This window comes from Ictidomys tridecemlineatus, unplaced genomic scaffold, assembly GCF_052094955.1.
Source record: "Ictidomys tridecemlineatus isolate mIctTri1 unplaced genomic scaffold, mIctTri1.hap1 Scaffold_54, whole genome shotgun sequence".
Taxonomy (NCBI): domain Eukaryota; kingdom Metazoa; phylum Chordata; class Mammalia; order Rodentia; family Sciuridae; genus Ictidomys; species Ictidomys tridecemlineatus.
In genome coordinates this window covers 746533-764088 of record NW_027523576.1, presented here as the reverse complement: position 1 = coordinate 764088, position 17556 = coordinate 746533, and the positions used below count along the sequence as shown (strand labels likewise).

The 17556-nt window shown below is 42.7% G+C and overlaps 2 protein-coding genes and 1 pseudogene across 17 annotated transcripts in view; 1 reads left to right on the top strand and 2 right to left on the bottom strand.

The window, feature by feature from the left end:
* LOC144373968 (uncharacterized) overlaps window positions 1-17556 on the top strand; it is a 172525-nt gene that overhangs the window by 23939 nt on the left and 131030 nt on the right. Inside the window, exons 2-3 of one of the 14 annotated variants that reach the window (XM_078036918.1) lie at window positions 11914-11990; window positions 14505-14553. Coding sequence is in view for 2 of the 14 variants with exons in the window: in XM_078036914.1 (XP_077893040.1) it covers window positions 14446-14553 (108 nt within the window). In the remaining 12 variants the exon portion in view is untranslated. Of the gene's footprint in view, window positions 1-11901; window positions 11991-14112; window positions 14554-15254; window positions 15560-16275; window positions 16385-17556 lie in introns of those variants that run through there. The other 13 variants (XM_078036919.1, XM_078036916.1, XR_013433517.1 and 10 more) reach the window with 13 other exon arrangements.
* Window positions 3544-4517, bottom strand: LOC144373970 (dynein regulatory complex protein 8 pseudogene; annotated as a pseudogene).
* LOC144373967 (uncharacterized) lies at window positions 10490-15450 on the bottom strand. 3 transcript variants are annotated; one of them, XR_013433514.1, is made up of 3 exons: window positions 15216-15381; window positions 10936-11037; window positions 10490-10828 (listed from the first exon to the last, which is right to left on the bottom strand). XR_013433514.1 is itself a non-coding variant. In XM_078036913.1 (3 exons), the coding sequence occupies exons 1-3, from the start codon at window positions 15308-15310 to the stop codon at window positions 10667-10669; spliced, it is 342 nt and encodes a 113-aa protein (XP_077893039.1). In that variant the 5' UTR covers window positions 15311-15399; the 3' UTR covers window positions 10490-10666. The 3 variants fall into 3 exon arrangements, 1 of the variants encoding a protein (XP_077893039.1); XM_078036913.1 differs by having other exon boundaries at window positions 15233-15399; XR_013433513.1 differs by having other exon boundaries at window positions 10490-11037; window positions 15216-15450.

The following is a 17556-nucleotide window of genomic DNA, read 5'->3' as shown; positions in this document are numbered from 1 at the left end:
CCATTAACATACGATTTTGGAGATTATGTTTTTAGCATACAAACTTTTGGGGCACACATTCAAACCATCACATACGGTGTTCAGAGGGTTCAGAGGACTTGGTCCCTGTTCCATCTCTGTGACCATCTGGCTGTATGGACTTGGAAAGAGGTGTTAAACAATCTGAATGTCAACTAGGACATCAGTAACAATAATTAGTACCAATTATTGAACAATTACATAGATCCTTGTTTAATACAACTTTCCTAAAAGATAAATCCTGTTTTCATTTTACAGGTAAGAAAATGAACTTTCAGAGAGAAAATAACTGGCTCAAGATTGTTAAGACTAGTAAGGGGTAGAGTTGAGATCCCAAACCATGGATTTTTCTTTAAACTCCAAAGCTTATGCACCTAACTACATGATTTCTGAAAGTGGAGCTTACAAATATAGTCATTGGAACTTCTGAGTTGCCTATGAGATCTTTTTTAAACATTTATTTATTTTTTTTAGAAGTAGTTGGACACAATACCTTTATTTTATTTATTTATTTTTATGTGGAGCTGAGGATCAGACCCAGGGCCTTGCACGTGCTAGATGAGTGCTCTACCACTGAGCCACAACCCCAGCCCTGTCTATGAGATTTTTTTTAATTTAGTATTTTTTCAATATTTATCATTAAAGCATTGATATAAGCAAATATTGGGTCATGTGGACAACTTTTCTAGCTGATTTCAGGCCTGGCATTTACATTGGCCTTGGAATCAAGTAAAACAATTTTAATTGTCCCAACTAAATGACAGAAGAACACGGTAGTCTTCATTTATGAATGATGTACCCAGCAAAGAGCAAATTCCCTGAAGACAAAGTATACACAGGAAGTACATGAACAAAACAGAGAGGAGAGGTGCAGAGCTCAGTTACCAAGTGGCCCAGGGCAATAAAAAAGAAAAAAAAATACAGCCACAGGAGCCCAGGTCAGTGAGTTTCACATCCACATAATGAATAGCTATTTAGTTTCACAGACCAGCATCATCTGTCATATTGAGTTAATGTTCATTTCAACAGTGCAGATTTGGTAGTGTTACTTGTATTTAGCTTGCAAATGTGTTTGTGTTTTATAGTGGCTTAAAGCTGCAAGCCTCTGAAGAGTTTATTGTTGGTTTTATGATGTACATATGTGAACAAAACTAATATAAGTCAACTCTTGGAGTCCAAGGGAAATTTTGTTTTTTAATGGGGGCCTGCAAATTGCTTAAAAATTAAGCCAGGGTTTAGGTTATAGACAACAGAAACTGTATCTGGTTAATATAAGTGGAAATGGAGTTTATTTGGAACTTACTGGGTAGCTGAAGAACAGATGAGAATACTAGAAAACCAGACTCAGCAAGTGGTTGGGAGGTTAGATAGCGTAGTCTATGCCCAGAGTCCCCTGGTATAGATAAACTCCTGACTCCCAGCGCTGAGTCTCCATCTCTGCCGGTGTGACAATTCTAGGACTCGATGTCATAACCACCAAGCCTTAGGCCATTCCCTCAAGAGTTAAGACCCTGGGCAAGAACACCAGGCTGGCTGAGCCTATCTCTTAGCCCCAGGGTAGGACTTTCTGGCTCCTTTTGGCTTCTGTAGACACAATTCATGGAGAATATCCCCAGCTAGAAAGGGAGGCTAGATACTGGGGAACTAAGACCCAGCCCTGTCCTGTGGACACACCCTTCTATAAACCAGAAAATGGGACCAATTTCAGAAATGTCAGCATTAAAGAAGATAACCTCATGGACAGCAACTATGAAGTCCTGTCCACAGGTTTGCTGGTCACTGGAGCAGCTCCATTGAGGCCCCACTGTGATCAATGAAGGAAAGGCCCAGACCCCACACGGGTGTTTTTGTTTCATGTCCCACAGTACAGTGGGTATATCAGGAGGGAACCACCTTGGCAATTGAACAGGCCTGAGAGACAAGGCGCCATTTTGGAAGCAGAGAGAAACCCTCACCTAACACCAGTGTCAGCGCCTTGGTCTTCGGCTTCCCAGCCTCTAGAACTGTAAGAAATACATTTCAGTTCTTTATAAATTACCTAAATATTTTTATATTACCTAAAATATTTTTACCTAAACTATGTCTTCCTTGAAAAAAACCAAATTCTTCTTTCTATTTAAACCCACTTTTTTTCTGTTATTTACAAAAATCAAGCTAATGAAAGGCCTCTGGCTTGGGTTTTGGAGAGGAAATTTGGAAAACAGTGTTTCTCAGAGCAGTGTTTTTGTTGCTATCCTCCTGGGCTAATCGGTTTTGCTTTGAGCATGAGAGATGGGAATCGTTTGTCCAGGTCTTTGATGGCACTTGCTAAAAATGCCATCCTGCGGTGCTCCACATGTGGCTGTAATTAACTGTGTAGAAAACCTGCTGCACCAGGAGAGAACCCTGTATTCTGTGCTCCGCATTACAAAACGGTTCCCCTTTCTTATGTTGGTCGCAAATCCTCCACTTTGAAGGTGTTTCATTTTGGGAACTGCACAGGAAGTTCCTGATGGAGCATTGCTTTCTTTGCAATAATTTCTGCACCGAGAAATAGGTTTGTTTTTCTCCCTCCTTCTCGAGTTACACAAAGATGTTGGTGGAAAAACCACTCTGCTGTGTGACCTGCCCTTCCCCCCACCTCTCTGACCTCATCTCTACCATTCTTCCCCCACTCCCATCTTAGTCCAGCAGCTCCAGCCTGCTGATTGGTTTTGGGTCATGCCTCTGGGCCTTTGCACTCGCTCTGCCATCACCTGCCACAGCACAGTCTTCCCCCCCATGGTACATATGTGATTTGCTCCCTCAATTTCATTAAGGTTTCTGCTCAAATGTTGCCTTGCTATAAAAGTCTCCTTACTTCTAGTAATTCCATCCTCCACCACACTGGTACTTAACTCATTCATCTTGTGCTCCTGTTTTCCAGGGCACTTGAAACACTATCTAACCGTTTGTTTATTATCAGGCTTCTACGAGAATGCGATACGCAGGAGGCACAGACTGGCTATTTCTCTGCTCATCATCACTACCCAGCACATAGTAGGCATTCAGTGAACTGTGTGTTGAGGATGGGGTTGTAGTTCAGAAGTGGAGCGCTTGTCCAGCCTGCACAAGGCCCCGGATTCAGTCCCCAGTGGTGCAGAAGAAAAAAAAAAAAAAGTCCGAAAACTCAAAAACACTGTGTTAATGAGAGAATTCATATGATAGTAAGAACGATCATTTAATAAATGACAAATGTTATCCATAATAGGAGAGTGAAGTTATACTGATGTAGTAAAGTCACAGAGGTCTGGTGGCAATGAGGAGGCCACTGTAGGAGGAAGTGTCAGGTTCGGAAACCACTGGGCCGAGGAGAAAATGGAATATTTATTTATTTATTTATTTATTTATTTTCAGATTACTGAAGTGTTTATTGTTCTTTAAAAAGAAGCCTTCATTACACTGATACTCATTTTCAATTTGTGGTCATTCTGCCCTCTTTCAAGACCTTTATATGCCAAACTTTGGCTCATTATAGTTATTATTAATTTTCTCAGTTTAGTTAATTAAAAGGTAACATGTTTATTGTAGAAAATAAACAATAATATATTTTAATGTTAAACTGTTTTAAGATTAGTTTTTAAGTAATTAGCAGTATGTCATTCCATAAGTTTGGACATTTTAAATACATTTATGTTTAATTTAAAATTATTATGATCATCCAGGTGAGCAGGGCACACCTATGATCCCAGCTACTCCGAAGTCTGAGGCAAGACAATTGCAAGTTTGAGGCCAGCCTGTTGGTGAGTCTCTGTCTCAAAATGAAAAATGTAAAAAGAGTTAGGAATGAAGCTCAGTGGATTCTATTCCCAGTACTAAAAAAGAGTTTTTGTTATGATCATCTTTAGAAAACAAAATATGTTGAAATAATCATGTCACAAGCATTGATATCAGATAAAAGAATTACAAAATAAAATGCAAAATTAACAAGGACAAGCCATTTTCAAACTATCTTTTCAATTAGAAATTAAGGGTTTAAAACATTTAATTTTCATCTGTCACCATCATTGTTATATACTCCTTGTAATTAATTGAATTTGAATCTGGATCGATTGCAGCAGACAACATTTCTTCCATTTCTTCTTGGGAGAAAGGCTCACCTTCTTCAGTCATATATTTGATGAGTTCTTCCTTAGTAAGAAACCCACGTTTAGCAGAATCTAAAACCTCAAAAGCTCGAAGAAGGACATCTTCTGGAATTGGTCTATACCTTCTTTCCAGAAGTACTTTGGTCATCACTGGAAGAAATTTTTCATATCGAATATATCCAGTGGGTTCTTCTTCTTCTACCTCTGCAAGCAGATCATGTAGCTCTCCTTCACTAGGGCAGCATCCTAATGACCTGATAATTGTCCCAATTTCTCTCACATCCACTGTATTATTCGACTCATTGTCAAACACTTCAAATGCTTCTTTGATTTTTTTGTGAAATTCTGCTAGTGCTAACTCTTCCTTGTCTTTATCTTCCGCCATCTTGATGCGGAGCCAGTTGCCTGGGAGATGCCAGTCATTAGCTTGGGTCGCTCCCCTTGGGCCCCCGCGACGCCGGGAGCCTGGGATGGGGGAGGGGAGAAAATGGAGTATTTAAATCTTCAGTCTTGACTCCTCTGGATCCCTGGCTCATGTCTCCAACTGCCTTTCCCACATCTGCTTTTGGATGTGTCATGAGCAGCTCACACAATGTGTATGCAAAGTGGAACTCTTAGTTTTCCCCTACCTGCAGTAAAAAATCTGCTTCTTTCTCAACTTTCCATTTTGGTTAATGACTACTTTCCACCTTTGCTCAAGCCAAAAGCCAAATGGTCATCATAGGAGCCTCACCTCACGTTCCTTCAATCATAATATGCAACCGACCAGAGAGCTTGATGATGCTCCCTGACCCAGCTGACCAGCTGACCATCAATGATCTGTGTTCTATTTCCATAGCGCAGAGCTGTTGACAGGCAGTAGCTGCCCACAAAGAAACCACATCTCCTAGTCCCCCTTTATTCATGTGAGGCCACTGGACCAGTTCTCACTCATGGAACAGAAATAGCATGTGTGCAACAACCTGGCCCATGTGGTTAAGAAGCACGTATGTCTTCTTCACACTCTTTCTCTGGCTGGATAAAGAAGACTCTGGGGCCCCAGAAGCTGGAAGAGTCCCAAGATGCAGAATCCCTGAATCCCTGAGTTACTGCTTGGAGGAGAGCCACTGTCTCCCCAGAGTCACCTGATTAGGCTTGATGTAAAAACTCATCAAGATTTTAGAATTCATTTGCTGTGGATGCTGGCAATACCTTACTAGATCATCTACCTCCAAAATAACTCTCTAATCTGTCCACTTCACTTTAGTGATCTTCCTCTCATTTTGAACCACTGTCCTCTCTCTCCTGAAAGATTGTAGAAGTGCAACATCTCCCTGCTTTTACCGGCCATCAGAGATATATTTTTTCCTTTCTTTCCTTTTTGTAGTACTAAGAATTAAACCCATGAGTACTCTACCACTGAGTCACCTCCACCCCAGCCCTTTTTAGTTTTTGGGATAGGGTCTCGCTAAGTTGCTGAGGCTGGCCTTGAATTTGTGATTTTCCTGCTTCAGAGAGGGTTTTTTTTTTGTGTGTGTGTGTGTGTGTTTGTGTGGTATCAGGGAATGAACCCAAGGGCATTAAAACATTGAGCCACATCCCCAGCCCTTTTTATATTCTGTTTTGAGACAGGATCTCAACAAGTTGGTTAGGGTCTTGCTAAATTCCTGGGGCTGGTTTTTTAAAAATATTTATTTCTTTGGTTTTTAGGTAGACCCAGTATCTTTATTTTTTTTTTATTTTTAAATTTTTTTTAACTTTTTTTTATTGGTTGTTCACAACATTACAAAGCTCTTGACATATCATATTTCATACATTAGATTGAAGTGGGTTATGAACTCCAAATTTTACCTCAAATGCAGATTGCATAATCACGTCGGTTACACATCCACAATTTTACATAATGCCCTATTAGTAATTGTTGTATTCTGCTACCTTTCCTATCCCCTACTATAACCCACTATCTTTATTTCACATTTATGTGGTTCTGAGAACCGAACCCAATGCCTCATGCACGCTAGGTGAGCATGCTACCAATTGAGCCACATCCCAGCCCCCTGGGGCTGGTTTTGAACTCGAGGTTCTCCTGCCTCAGCCTCCCGAGCTGCTGGGATTATAGTAGTGCGCCAATTCACCAGGATCTTACCACTATTTTAAATGAGGTGTTTTTTTTTTTTCAGTGCTGGGAGTCAAACCCCGAACCTTGTGCACACTAGGAAAGCATTCTCACCACTGAGTGACAATCTTATCCTCTTAAAGGTTATTATTAACTAGGCATGGTGATGCATGCCTATAGTTTCAGCTACTGAGGCAGGAAAATCCTTTGAGCCTAGGAATTTGAGACCAGTCTGGGAAAAATCGGGGGGCACTGGGTTCGATCCTTAGCACCACATATAGATAGATAAATAAAATGGAGGTATTGTGTTCAACTACAACAACAACAAAAATTTTTTAAAAGATTATTATTATTGTTGTTGCTCTTTTGCAGTGCTGGGGGTGAAACCCAGGACCTCACACATACTAGACTAGTGCTCTCCCCTGAAGTTAACCCATTTAACTTATGTTTCCCAGATAATGATCTCTCTCCCTACCTTCTCCCCTACATCTCCCATTAGGCTATGAACTGTGATTGTAGGAATTTGTCCTTCCCCTCTTTCTTCCTCTCTCTTCCTTTCTACTTCCCTCTCTTCCTTCCTTGATTCTCATAGCCTGTAAGTAGCACTGTGCTTATTATAAGAACAGAATGTAAAAGAGAAAATTGAAACTCAGAGAGACTGGCAATTCTAGTTTGAAGTGTTTCTCTCTGTGGTAGTGTTGTACTTTTCATACTCAGGAAAACAAACCAAACATGCTCATTTTGGGTAAGTTCCCCAATAGAAACCATTCTGTCTGAGAAGCAGCTAGCTAACAACAGTGGTCAAACTTGAACTGGCCTTGAATCCAGTATCTGCAACATTCTTTTCTGGAGAAAATGGCTCTTGTTATCTCTTGCGGCGGCCCAGTGAAGTTTCTCTCTAGCAAAGACAGCAAGAATATATTGCCAAACCAAATTGTTCTTTTAGTTTCTGAAGGAAAGTCTCTCATGTGAGGACAAATCCAATCTCTGGATCAGTGTTAGATACCCATCAGAAGTCTCAGGTCTGAGCAGTCATCTGGCCATAAATCTGGTTCTGATAAGGGGGCTCATTCAGAACTATGCTGTGCCAAGAGCTGTCCCAGACAGGTCTCAAAATGGTATGTCTCCAAACCTGGGAACAGTGTCCTCAGGCATAGCTCTTCAGCTAAATCTGAAAGGAGCTCTGGGCTCAGGTTACCACCACTCAATATGGCCCCATCCCTGGACTCCATCCAGTTGAGTAAAGGATAAAATCAGAATTGGGTCATGGTGCAGGTGAGGTTCTTTCTAGACTGGAGGAAAGGCATTCGTTTTTACTGAGTGCTTACTGTATGCCTGGCACTGGTAGAGGCTTTTATAAACATCTGTCTAGAAATTCTGCAAATGTTTAACCTTGGGTAGTTCTGTTATATACCCCTTTCCAATCCTCTGACTGTATCCATGAAATCTGAGCAGGAGAGGATGTAGCAGCAGTCAGACCTTGGGGATGAATTCTGACCACTCAGACTAGAAATATAGCTTAGCAACAGCAATGTTTGCTCTCAGCCATATGCCCAGCGCTAAAACAGCACCTTGCACATAGAAGAACCTCAATACCTTATTGTGTTGGGCTGCTTAACTTAGAGCCTTAAAATTCTGTCTTCCTACAACAAAAGAAGGAATAATATAACCTAAATCATAAGATTCTTTAAAATTATTTTTTAATTTTTTGGATAATTGTAGATTCACACACAATCCTAAGAAGTAATACAGACAGATCCTGTTTCCTTTTTCTCCTGTGGTAACATCTTGAAAAACTATAGGACATGGATCAGTCCATTGGTCTTGTAGAATTTTTTTTGCTGTTGTTTAAGATGGGTTCTTACCATGTTGCCCGGACTGGCCTTGAGCTTCTAGATTCAAGGGATTCTCTTGCCTACGTCTCCTAAATAGCATGACAGGTATGTGCCACCATGTGTGGTTCCTCATAGGGTTTTTAAAATCAAATGCAATTATAAAGGTGTAATGTTTAGCACAGTGCACGCATATGAGAACCATTCAAAAATTGTAGAGGATATCCTGATAGGAGGCTATCTGGTGTAGCTCAGTGCTTCGCAAAGTTTAGTGTGAATATGAGTCAGGAAGCTTATCAAAATGCAGATTCTAAGTCAGTAGGTATTGTAGGAACCTGAGAGTCAGCATTTATGCTAGGAAGTGCCTGTTGCAGTTTGTAGTCACTGCTGAGGAGCAAGAATAAGAATGTGGACTCCAGAATCAGATGGCCAAGTTGAACTCTAGTTCAGTGCTTATTATCTTTAAGATCTTGGACAAGTTATTTAATGTCTCCATGTTTCAGTTTCTTCATTTGTATAATGGGGATATAGACAACCTCTAGTTTGTAGGCTGTCATGAGGCTTTATTGTCATTCAGCTCTTAGAGTGGTACCTGGAACATAGTTAAGTGCTAATTAAATATTATTATAATTTTAGACCTTTTTATTAATTGCTCTTTCATTGATATAAGGTAATTTTGAGTTTTTCCATTGGTTACTTCAGTCCCTTGAAAAAGAGAAATAATGGTTAATATATTCACATATTTCAAAATTGCTAAAAGCATTGTTTTTTTTTCTTGTTCATTGTTCCCTAAACAATATAGTACGACAACTCTTTTTTATGTATTTTTTAATTTATATATGACAGCAGAATGCATTACAATTCTTATTACATTTATAGAGCACAATTTTTCATATCTCTGGTTGTATATATAGTATATTCACACCAATATGTGTCTTCATAAGTATGACAACTCTGCATAGCATTTATATTGCTTTATGCATTGTAAGTAACCTAGAGGTGATTTAAAGTAGATGGGAGGATGTGCATGGGTTATATGAAGATTTGACATCATCTTACACGAGAGACTTAAGCATCTGAGGATTTGAGTATCCTGGGGTGGGGTGGGGAGATCCTGGGAACAATGGAAGGGTGACTGTATCTGATAACAGACTTGTGTCCAGAATATATAAAGAGTTCTTACCATTCAATAATAAAAAGTTCAATTTAAAAATGGAGAGAGAGAAAAAGAGAGAGGAAGGAAGAGAGATTATTGTTAGAATGGACTTTTAAAGTGCTTCTAGGCCCCAAATGGCAAATATCTGCTTCACAAGTTCCTTTTCGCTGCCCATAGCAGACATTATCAGTCAATCCTGACACACTACTGAGCCTCAACTGTGTCCCATAGACCTCAAGAGAGGGTTCCCAGGCAAAGCTGTTGTTCAAATTGAAATTTGCTAATCTTGCCCTGGTCCAAGCTTCTCTCAGATGGGAGCGGACCAAGAGGTGTGAAATGAGTTCCCTGGGCCTACATTGTCACCTAGAGACCAAATATACACCAGAAACCACTGCTTTTGACTCCTTAATGCTTTCTGTGGGACAAGTTGGAAGGAAGAGAAGAAAAGAGCAGGAGAGATTTATATGAGCACATTGTAAGCAAAGGGATGTGTGTAGGAAAAAAAAATCATACTTCTTAGGACATGGAGGAGAACAATGGAAGTGTACATGTACTATGAGCATCTGATATTGGTGACTATCTGTGGTTCCTTTATCCGCCCCCGCCGGCAGTATGACATGGCAGAACTTATTGGAAAATAAACCGCAGTTGACCCTGAACAATGCAGGGGCTAGGGATGTCAACCTCCCCATCCTACCAGTTGAAAATTGTCTGTGTATAACTTTTGACTCTTGAAATAGCAACAGCAGGTGGCTACGAAATTATTACAGTGGTACAGTGTGTGCTATAGTTAATTTTATGCAGTTATGATTTAATAACTGTATCTTTAATAAGTTTGTTGACATTGCTCTTGACAGAATGGTGCCATGCACCACCTGTGTATGTGTGTGTGCGTTTTGATAAATTTCAACTTTCTAAAATAGATTTGTGTATAATTTTATAGTAGTAAGTGATAAAATAGACATATATTTTATGTATTCGTGGCATACTTTTTCCTTTTCTTGTTTTCCTCTTTCCTCCCTCCCCCTTTTCTTCTCCTTCCCTCCCTCCCTTTCTTTTTCTCATATTCTAGGCTCTGTGGTTCATCTGAGAGTTTTTTTTTTCCAAATGGCTACAAATCTTGGGGTGGGGGGGAGATCTGCCTATAAATGAACCCATGCAGTTTAAATCTGTGTTGTTGAAGGATCAACTGTACTTACTGGACCATTTTGAGGTTTAAATTAGATAATACTGTGAATAGCACCTAGAATGGTACTGGAAAGTAGCAAATGCTCACTAAACATTAGGAATTATTGTTAATATTATTTTACACGACTTTCTATTCAGTACACTGTCATTGAAATAAGATCATTTCAAATTTTTCCACTGGTTTTCCATTTGGTGTGGAAAATGAAACTTCTTCACATTGCATTCACTAATGGAAGAGATGAAGGATTGTAGAAAGGCAAACACCTTATTCTTAGCTAACTGCACTCCTGAGAACCTTTCGACGTTTGGCAGTCTTGGGGCCATGCCACTCCTGCAGCTGGCAGTGGACTATGCTTCTCATTTCTGAACTATGCTTGACTCCACCGAGCCTTTGGGATGCATGACTTCCAGGCAGATCAGATGACAGCCAATTCTGGATTAGTAGAAAGAGAGGAGACAGATTGTCCCTCTGAGTAGTGTGAACCATGTAGGTATAAAAGGAGTCAGTTCCGAAAGTCATTTACAAGACCATGAAGGTACCTCAGTAGTTGTGGGAAGGCGGTGGTAGAAACCAAAAAGGGTAGTAGGGACCACAATCAGGGAGCCAAAGCCGTCAGGGATCTCCTTGGCAGAAAGAAAGAGCTGGATGGGGGAGGAGATACAACGAAAAAGAGAAAGACTGATCAACACCTTCATAGCCCATGGGTGACAGCCACAATATCAGTCCACAAAGCATCCTTTGGCCCTCTGTGTTTCTTTTTCCTTTTTTTTTCTTAAATTAAAAATGGTTAATATAAAACATTTCAAACATATGTAAGAGTAGCAGAACAGTAGAACTACTCCCCTTAGTCTCCCCACATCCTTCTCTTCATATCCACAACATGGTTTTAACGATGACCAACTCTGGGCCAATCTTATTTCTTCTTTAACTCCAGGCACCCACTTACTTGATTATTTTGATTTTTTTAAAAATAAACTTTTGGTGCATTTGTAAAAGCCTTAGTTTGGAACACAGTCTCTTCAGTAGTCTATATACAGCCTACTTTTATTTATTTAGTGAGCTACTTAAATAGTGTTTGCTTTCTTTTTGATTTGCCAAATCTTTTTCTTTAGTTCCTTAAACATTTTTAAAAATTGTGGTGAAAGATTTAACATACAATTTACCTTTTTAATCTATCTATCTATTTATTCATTTATTTGAAGCTGGGTTGCTCAAGTGATTTTCCTGATTCAGTCTCCTCAGTAGCTGGGAGTACAGAGTGTCACTGTGTTCAGCTTCTGACTATATATATGTGTATGTATATATACTATATATGTGCGTGTATATATATATAGTTTTTATACATATATACCTACTTATATATAGTTTTTTCACAAATTTATGTTCTATTAAAATTATTTTTCATTTTATTTTTTTAATGTTTTGTTTTTTTTTATTCTGGGGATTTAACCCAAGGATACTTTACCACTGAGATACATCCCCAGCTCTTAAATTTTTTTTTTTTTTTTTTGAGACAGGTCTTGCTAAGTTGATGTGGCTGTCCTTGAACTTGGTGATCTTTCTGCCTTAGCCTTCCAAGTCTCTGGAATTACAGGTATGTACCACTGTGCCTGGCTCATTTTATTTTATTTTTTAAATATTTATTTTTTAGTTGGACACAATATCTTTATTTACTTATTTTTATGTGGTGCTGAGGATCGAACCCAGGGCCTCTCATGTGCTAGGTGAGTGCTCTACCACTGAGCCACAACTCTAGCCCTCATTTTATTTTTAATCTTACAAATAGAATCTCTATGCGTCATTTGTTAGGCTAAAGTACACTGTGTGCTGTGTTCTAATTCCAGTTTTCCTATATCTAAAACCTTTTCCCCTTCCTTCCATCTCCCGCCCCCCTCTCTCATTTTTTTTTTTGCAATACCAGGAATTGAACCCAGGTATAGTTTTTATACATATATACATACATATATATATAGTTGTTATACATATATACCCAAGCCACATCCCTAGTCCTTTAAAAATTTTTAAATCTTATTTTGAGGAAGGGTCTTGCTAACTTGCAATCCTCCTGCCTCAGTTGGTGGGATTGCAGGTTTGGGCCACTGTGCCTACCCCTCCTATACCTTTATAGCTAACTTTTTTTGGTGGTAATGTGTATGTTGCTACTTTATACAACTAAAACAACTTGACTAAAACAACCATGCTTGGATGCTGCCAGAGCTCAGTCACACTCCTGCTGATGTAAGGCAAGGAGTGAGATGAATCCATGCAATGGCTGAAGACTGGTCATGTCCATGAGAAAAGTTCCTCTGTCCCCATGAGTTATTTTCAGAGTAAGGTTCACTCTAAGCAGTGATGGAAATTACAAAGGCAGCTTTAGGACCTCCGCACTGACCCTGAATGGAAATCATTTAGTAGCAAGCAAATGGCAATGTTGTCATAAAGATCAAATGAGATAATGATATGTGGGAACACTTTGTGAACCTTGGGCCATTTTTATAAATGTGCAGTTGTATTATTTTGTCATCATTATTCATTTGCAATATCTAGGCAGATTGTTTCTCTATTCCTCCTGCATAAGTGGGTGTCTATAAATTGCTCAGCAAGACTAGTCTGGAGGAGAAAAAAAGGGGAGAGGTAACTATTCCCTTGTCCTTTGCCCCTCCAATACCTCCTCAAAGGAAGAATTATCATCTGTTTTAATAGATGAGAAAACCGAGGCTTGATAACTTGCCCAAAGTTTCCTAATGAATACAGGTGGGTTGGGATTCAAATCCAGGTCTGAATCTGGAACCCTTTCCCTGTTTTGCCACACTGTCTGGAATCTGTCTCAGCAGTCCTCATTCTTTCCTTATTCTCTGTCTGAATCTGGCAGGATGAACATCTCCGATTTGTGATCTTTCTCAGAATTTCTTTTCCTATTAGGATACTATTGATGAACTTAAAGAAAGTCTAAGCAAAAATATTGGGAGGACAGGGCACCTTCAATTTGTGAATTTTGAGAGGAACCAGGAAATCCAGGGGTGGCTGTGCATGTCACTTAGGCTGTCACATCTCCAGGGCTCAAATCAGCTAGGTGGATGGATTGGAGGAAAATGCCTTTAACCAGGGCCACAAGATCAGGGCAACCTGTTTTAGTTAAACCCTCTCCTCTCACTGTAGTACGGAGCTATTCGTACCTGTCCTACATACACAGCAGCTTTGGGATCCAATGAGGTAACGTGCTCTGGGTTGACACGATCAGATGAGGTAGCAGATGGGAAAACAGTTTGAAAACTGCAAAACATTTTTTTTTTCTTCCCAGCCCTAATGTATTTGTTTTAATTGTTCTCATTCCCTCTCACCAAAGCCCTCTCCTGGGAAAGCCCTTATGATAAGGGCTCCTCCTAAACACGGAGGTTTGAGAACGGCCCGGGAGGTTAGCAACGTGAAGCCGCGTAAAGCAAATAACAGGAAGTCCAGTCACTATTTATTTTATGAAGTTAGCGGCTGAATATGTTAAGCAAATGTTTTCTTAATTGTGGCAGTATGAGAAAAACAATGGGGGGCAAGGGCGGCCTGGGATGGGGGAATGTCAGGCCTCCCCTCCCCGTCCCGTCCCCAGCAAATCTCCAGAGAATGACAGGAAAAAATTAAAGACAGGCCTTTTCTTTTCGTGGTCACATGTCGACGCTGCCGCTGTAATAAGAACCTGCGCCAATTAGAAACGTTCACCTCCTCCTCCCCGCCCCTCCCCGGGCCCATTTCAGAGCAGGCCGGGTCGTGGACTCCAGGAGTTTTCCAAACACAGCAAACACTGGTGTGCGAGCTGCGGAGGGGACGCTTTCTACTCTGACCTCCCTCCTTCGCCACTCGGCTCCCTCCCTTCCACACTGTTTTGATTTACTAGGACTTCCTTCTCCAGGAGAGGGGGCGGGGGACGAGAGACGCCTCTGAGCGCCTGGGTTGAGAGTGAGTGAGCGTGTGTGTGTGTGTGTGTGTGTGTGTGTGTGTGTGTGTGAGCGCGCCCGGGTGTGTGCGCGCTGTGGAGTGGCGGAGTGTAAAATGCTGTAATGGGAGGAAACCCACCGCGTCCGAGCGCCCTGAACTGCAGCGGCTCTTCTGATTCCAGGTGGCACCTGAGCGCAGACTTCCAAAGCAAGTGCGACCTGTACCTTCAGGTACGTGGAGCCGTCTGCCTGTCCCGGCCGTGTGGCTTGGGTGTGGGTGACTAACGAGGGGCAGAGGCCAAGAGAAGCCCAGGGTGGCGCCCCGTGGAGCGTGGAGCTCGGGAGGCGGGAGGCAGCTGTGCGCGCCGGTGTGGCTCGGGTGTGGACGCCGATCCAGGCGCTGCAGGGTTGCTACGCCCTTGGGTTGCAGAGTGTGCAACAGCGGGTCGGAGCGAAAGGCAGCGTGGGAGCCGCAGATTTGATTCGATTGCGCTCAACTGGGCGGGCTGAGTGGCGGGTAAGGGGCAGCAAGTCTAGAGGCCACGGAGTACGACAGGACTGCGGTGCTGTGTCCGCGGGGTGCAGGAACCTATGGGGAGCGTGTGCGAACGTGCCTGGCCCTGAGCAGCAGGAACCTGGGCGAGCACCAAATGTTCGTTTGTGTTTGTGCACTGAAGGTGTGTGTTCCCACGGGGAGCACACTGTGTGGGCTGTGCCCACGTGCCCTTATTTGCAAGCGCCTACTCTGAGGGGCCCAGTTAATATTCTCCACCCGAGCGCGCCTGCAGTAGCTGGGTAGGTGCGAGCTGGCGCTCCGCGCGCGGCCTGCGGGGGGAGGGGAACGAGCTTCACGGGCAGCTCGGGGCCCCGGCCCCGCCTCCCCACGGGCTCACCTGGGCTCGGCCCCCACCTGCTCGTGGTGGAGGCGTGGCCTGGGCGTGGCCTGGGCGGCCCAGCGGAACTCGGGAGAAGGCGGGCGGCGCCTCATTCCAGGGATTCCTCACGCTCCGGTCCGCCGCGGAGCCGGCCCGGCGCGCGCGCCCGCGTCTGCGTGTGCTTAAATGGCAGCCGGTGCGGGAGCGCGGGCGCGAGCGCGCCTGTGCGTCCGCGCGCCCCCGGAGTGCTCCCCGCGCGCCTGGCGGCCCCGCCTCTGTCCCGGGGCCCGGCCGGCCCGAGGCGGGCGAGCCTGGAGCCGCCGGGTGGTGAGTGAGCAAGAACCGGGCGGGCCCCGAGCTGGGTGAGGGCTGGCCTGCAGGGGACCTTAGGAGTGGGTTGACCTGAAGCGGGACGGGGATGCCTTCCTTGAGGGGAGGAGGCGGCTTGTCCTCACAGGACAGCAAACGAGGCTAACGTTGGGAAGGGAAGCGACTGTGCTTCGGGAGCGGGAGATTCAGCTCGTGGAGGGAGTCCTAGGCACCGGGCCGACATAGAGGCCCCGCACCCTGCATCCGCTTGGTCCCGGCCCGCCTCGAGCCAGGGCTGTGGCGTGGGACTGAGGGAAGGGGCAGAAGATGGGTAGCAGGGACCAGGCTCTTTCCTCTTACTACACTTCCCGCCTCTTGCCCCAAACAAAACTGCACACTGTTCCTGCACTGTGTGCAGGCCTCGCCGAAAAGCAAAGTTCTTTTTCTTTTTTTGTTTTCGGTAGTCTCCTTTGATTAATCACACTGAGACATTTACTTGTCTCAGATTAGGATGACAGTACTTGCTGGGGCTGTTAAGTTAGTCTTTATGCGCTTTACTGGCATGTAGTCATCTGTTTAAGCTAGATGATTAAAAAAATCGGTTTCACTTTGATCATCTGTGCTGTATGTTGCTAGTTGTATTTCCTTCTCTGTGGTTAATAGGAACCAGCAGCCTGGTGCGGGGGTGTGGGGGGAAGTGGAGGCGGCTCTTGCAGTTTTATCTGCGCTGCTTGCCCCTCTATTTAAAAGGTATTAACCCACTTTGTAGGGTTTTAGAATCTTTTTCCTAAACCCAAGGCTACCTTGACTAAGAAGGAGACTCACTTGGAACAAAGACAAAACACGATAAACGGCAGTTTGCGTGTTAAGATTTGAAGGTCAGTTTTGCGTACCAAAACTTTGATTCTTTGCCCTAGTGTTTTAAAGCCCACGGCCTTGAAGCTCATTGTTTCCCACTGTAGCTAAGGAGGAGACTGGCATGACTGCCAGAAGGGTAGAGTAGGAAGTTTGAAAGAGATCTCTTTGGGGGGGGGCAGCGTTAAGTGGGAACCCAATGGAGTGATTTCTTTTTTCTTCTTCTTTTTTTTTTTAAATGATCTTGGGGATCAAACCCAAGGCTTCATGCATGCTAGGCAACACTACCACAGAGCCACATCCCCAGCCTCCATGGAGTGGTCATGGGAGAAGTTACTTATTATCTCGAAATCTCCATGTTCTGAATTTATTTAAAAATACTTTCCTCAAAAGTTTCTTATACCCAAGACAGTTTTCTAAGGTCTTGTCTTGTCTTTCTTTCTTTTTTTTCTTTTGGTCTTGTGTAGTTCCTGTTGCATCTGGCTGAAAAGTCCCCCGCCCCATGGAAATGATGTTAACCCTTTAATTTGTTGTTTCACTTTGGCAAAATTTTAATCCCAGGCCGATTTCCCCTGCCATGCCACTGTGTTTTCACACTTCTGGGCAGCCTGTCTTTGCTTTTACATTTGGAAGGGAGTGCAAACTGATTTTTTTTGTTGTTGTTGTTGATCAAAACACAATACAATTAAGACAATTCTGCTATAAATAACCATGGTCTGCATTCAAAAACTGTGAATGTTGTAGTAAAAACAGCTCTGGCTTCTTACTCCAGAGACTTGAGTTCAAGTCCCCTAGCTATGTCAGGAAGGTTTTTGGACCAGAAAAAGTTATTCATACTTAACCTTTGCATTTGGTTTACCTCTGTAAGAGGGTGATACTGTCTGTTCCAGAACATCACACAGTTTCAGGAATTACAAGGAATAATGTGCTTTGAAAGTATTTTGTGTTAGGTTATTTATAAAAGCCTTTGAAGATTGGAAAGAACTTCATAAACACAGTTGTTGCCACTTCCCTTGACTGACGTAGAGCTATGACTTTAAGATTTTAACAGTCTGCGCAGCTGTAATTAGGAAGCTAAAATCTTCACTTTTAAATGTTCTGTAATGTCAACTTCCTTTTAACTCCTTATTGGAGTTCATATTGTTATATGTTGTTACCTCCTACCTCTGGTGATGGCTAGACAGATCCAGAGGAA

What these genes read in the sequence shown, in the direction of transcription:
- LOC144373967 (XM_078036913.1), bottom strand. Translation starts at nt 15,310, where the DNA reads ATGAGGCGCCGCCCGCCTTCTCCCGAGTTCCGCTGGGCCGCCCAGGCC. An exon ending in CACGCCTCCACCACGAGCAG is followed by an intron (nt 11,038 to 15,232) that starts GTGGGGGCCGAG and finishes TCCCCCATCCAG; the next exon opens with CTCTTTCTTTCTGCCAAGGA. An exon ending in GCCTTCCCACAACTACTGAG is followed by an intron (nt 10,829 to 10,935) that starts GTACCTTCATGG and finishes CTACTAATCCAG; the next exon opens with AATTGGCTGTCATCTGATCT.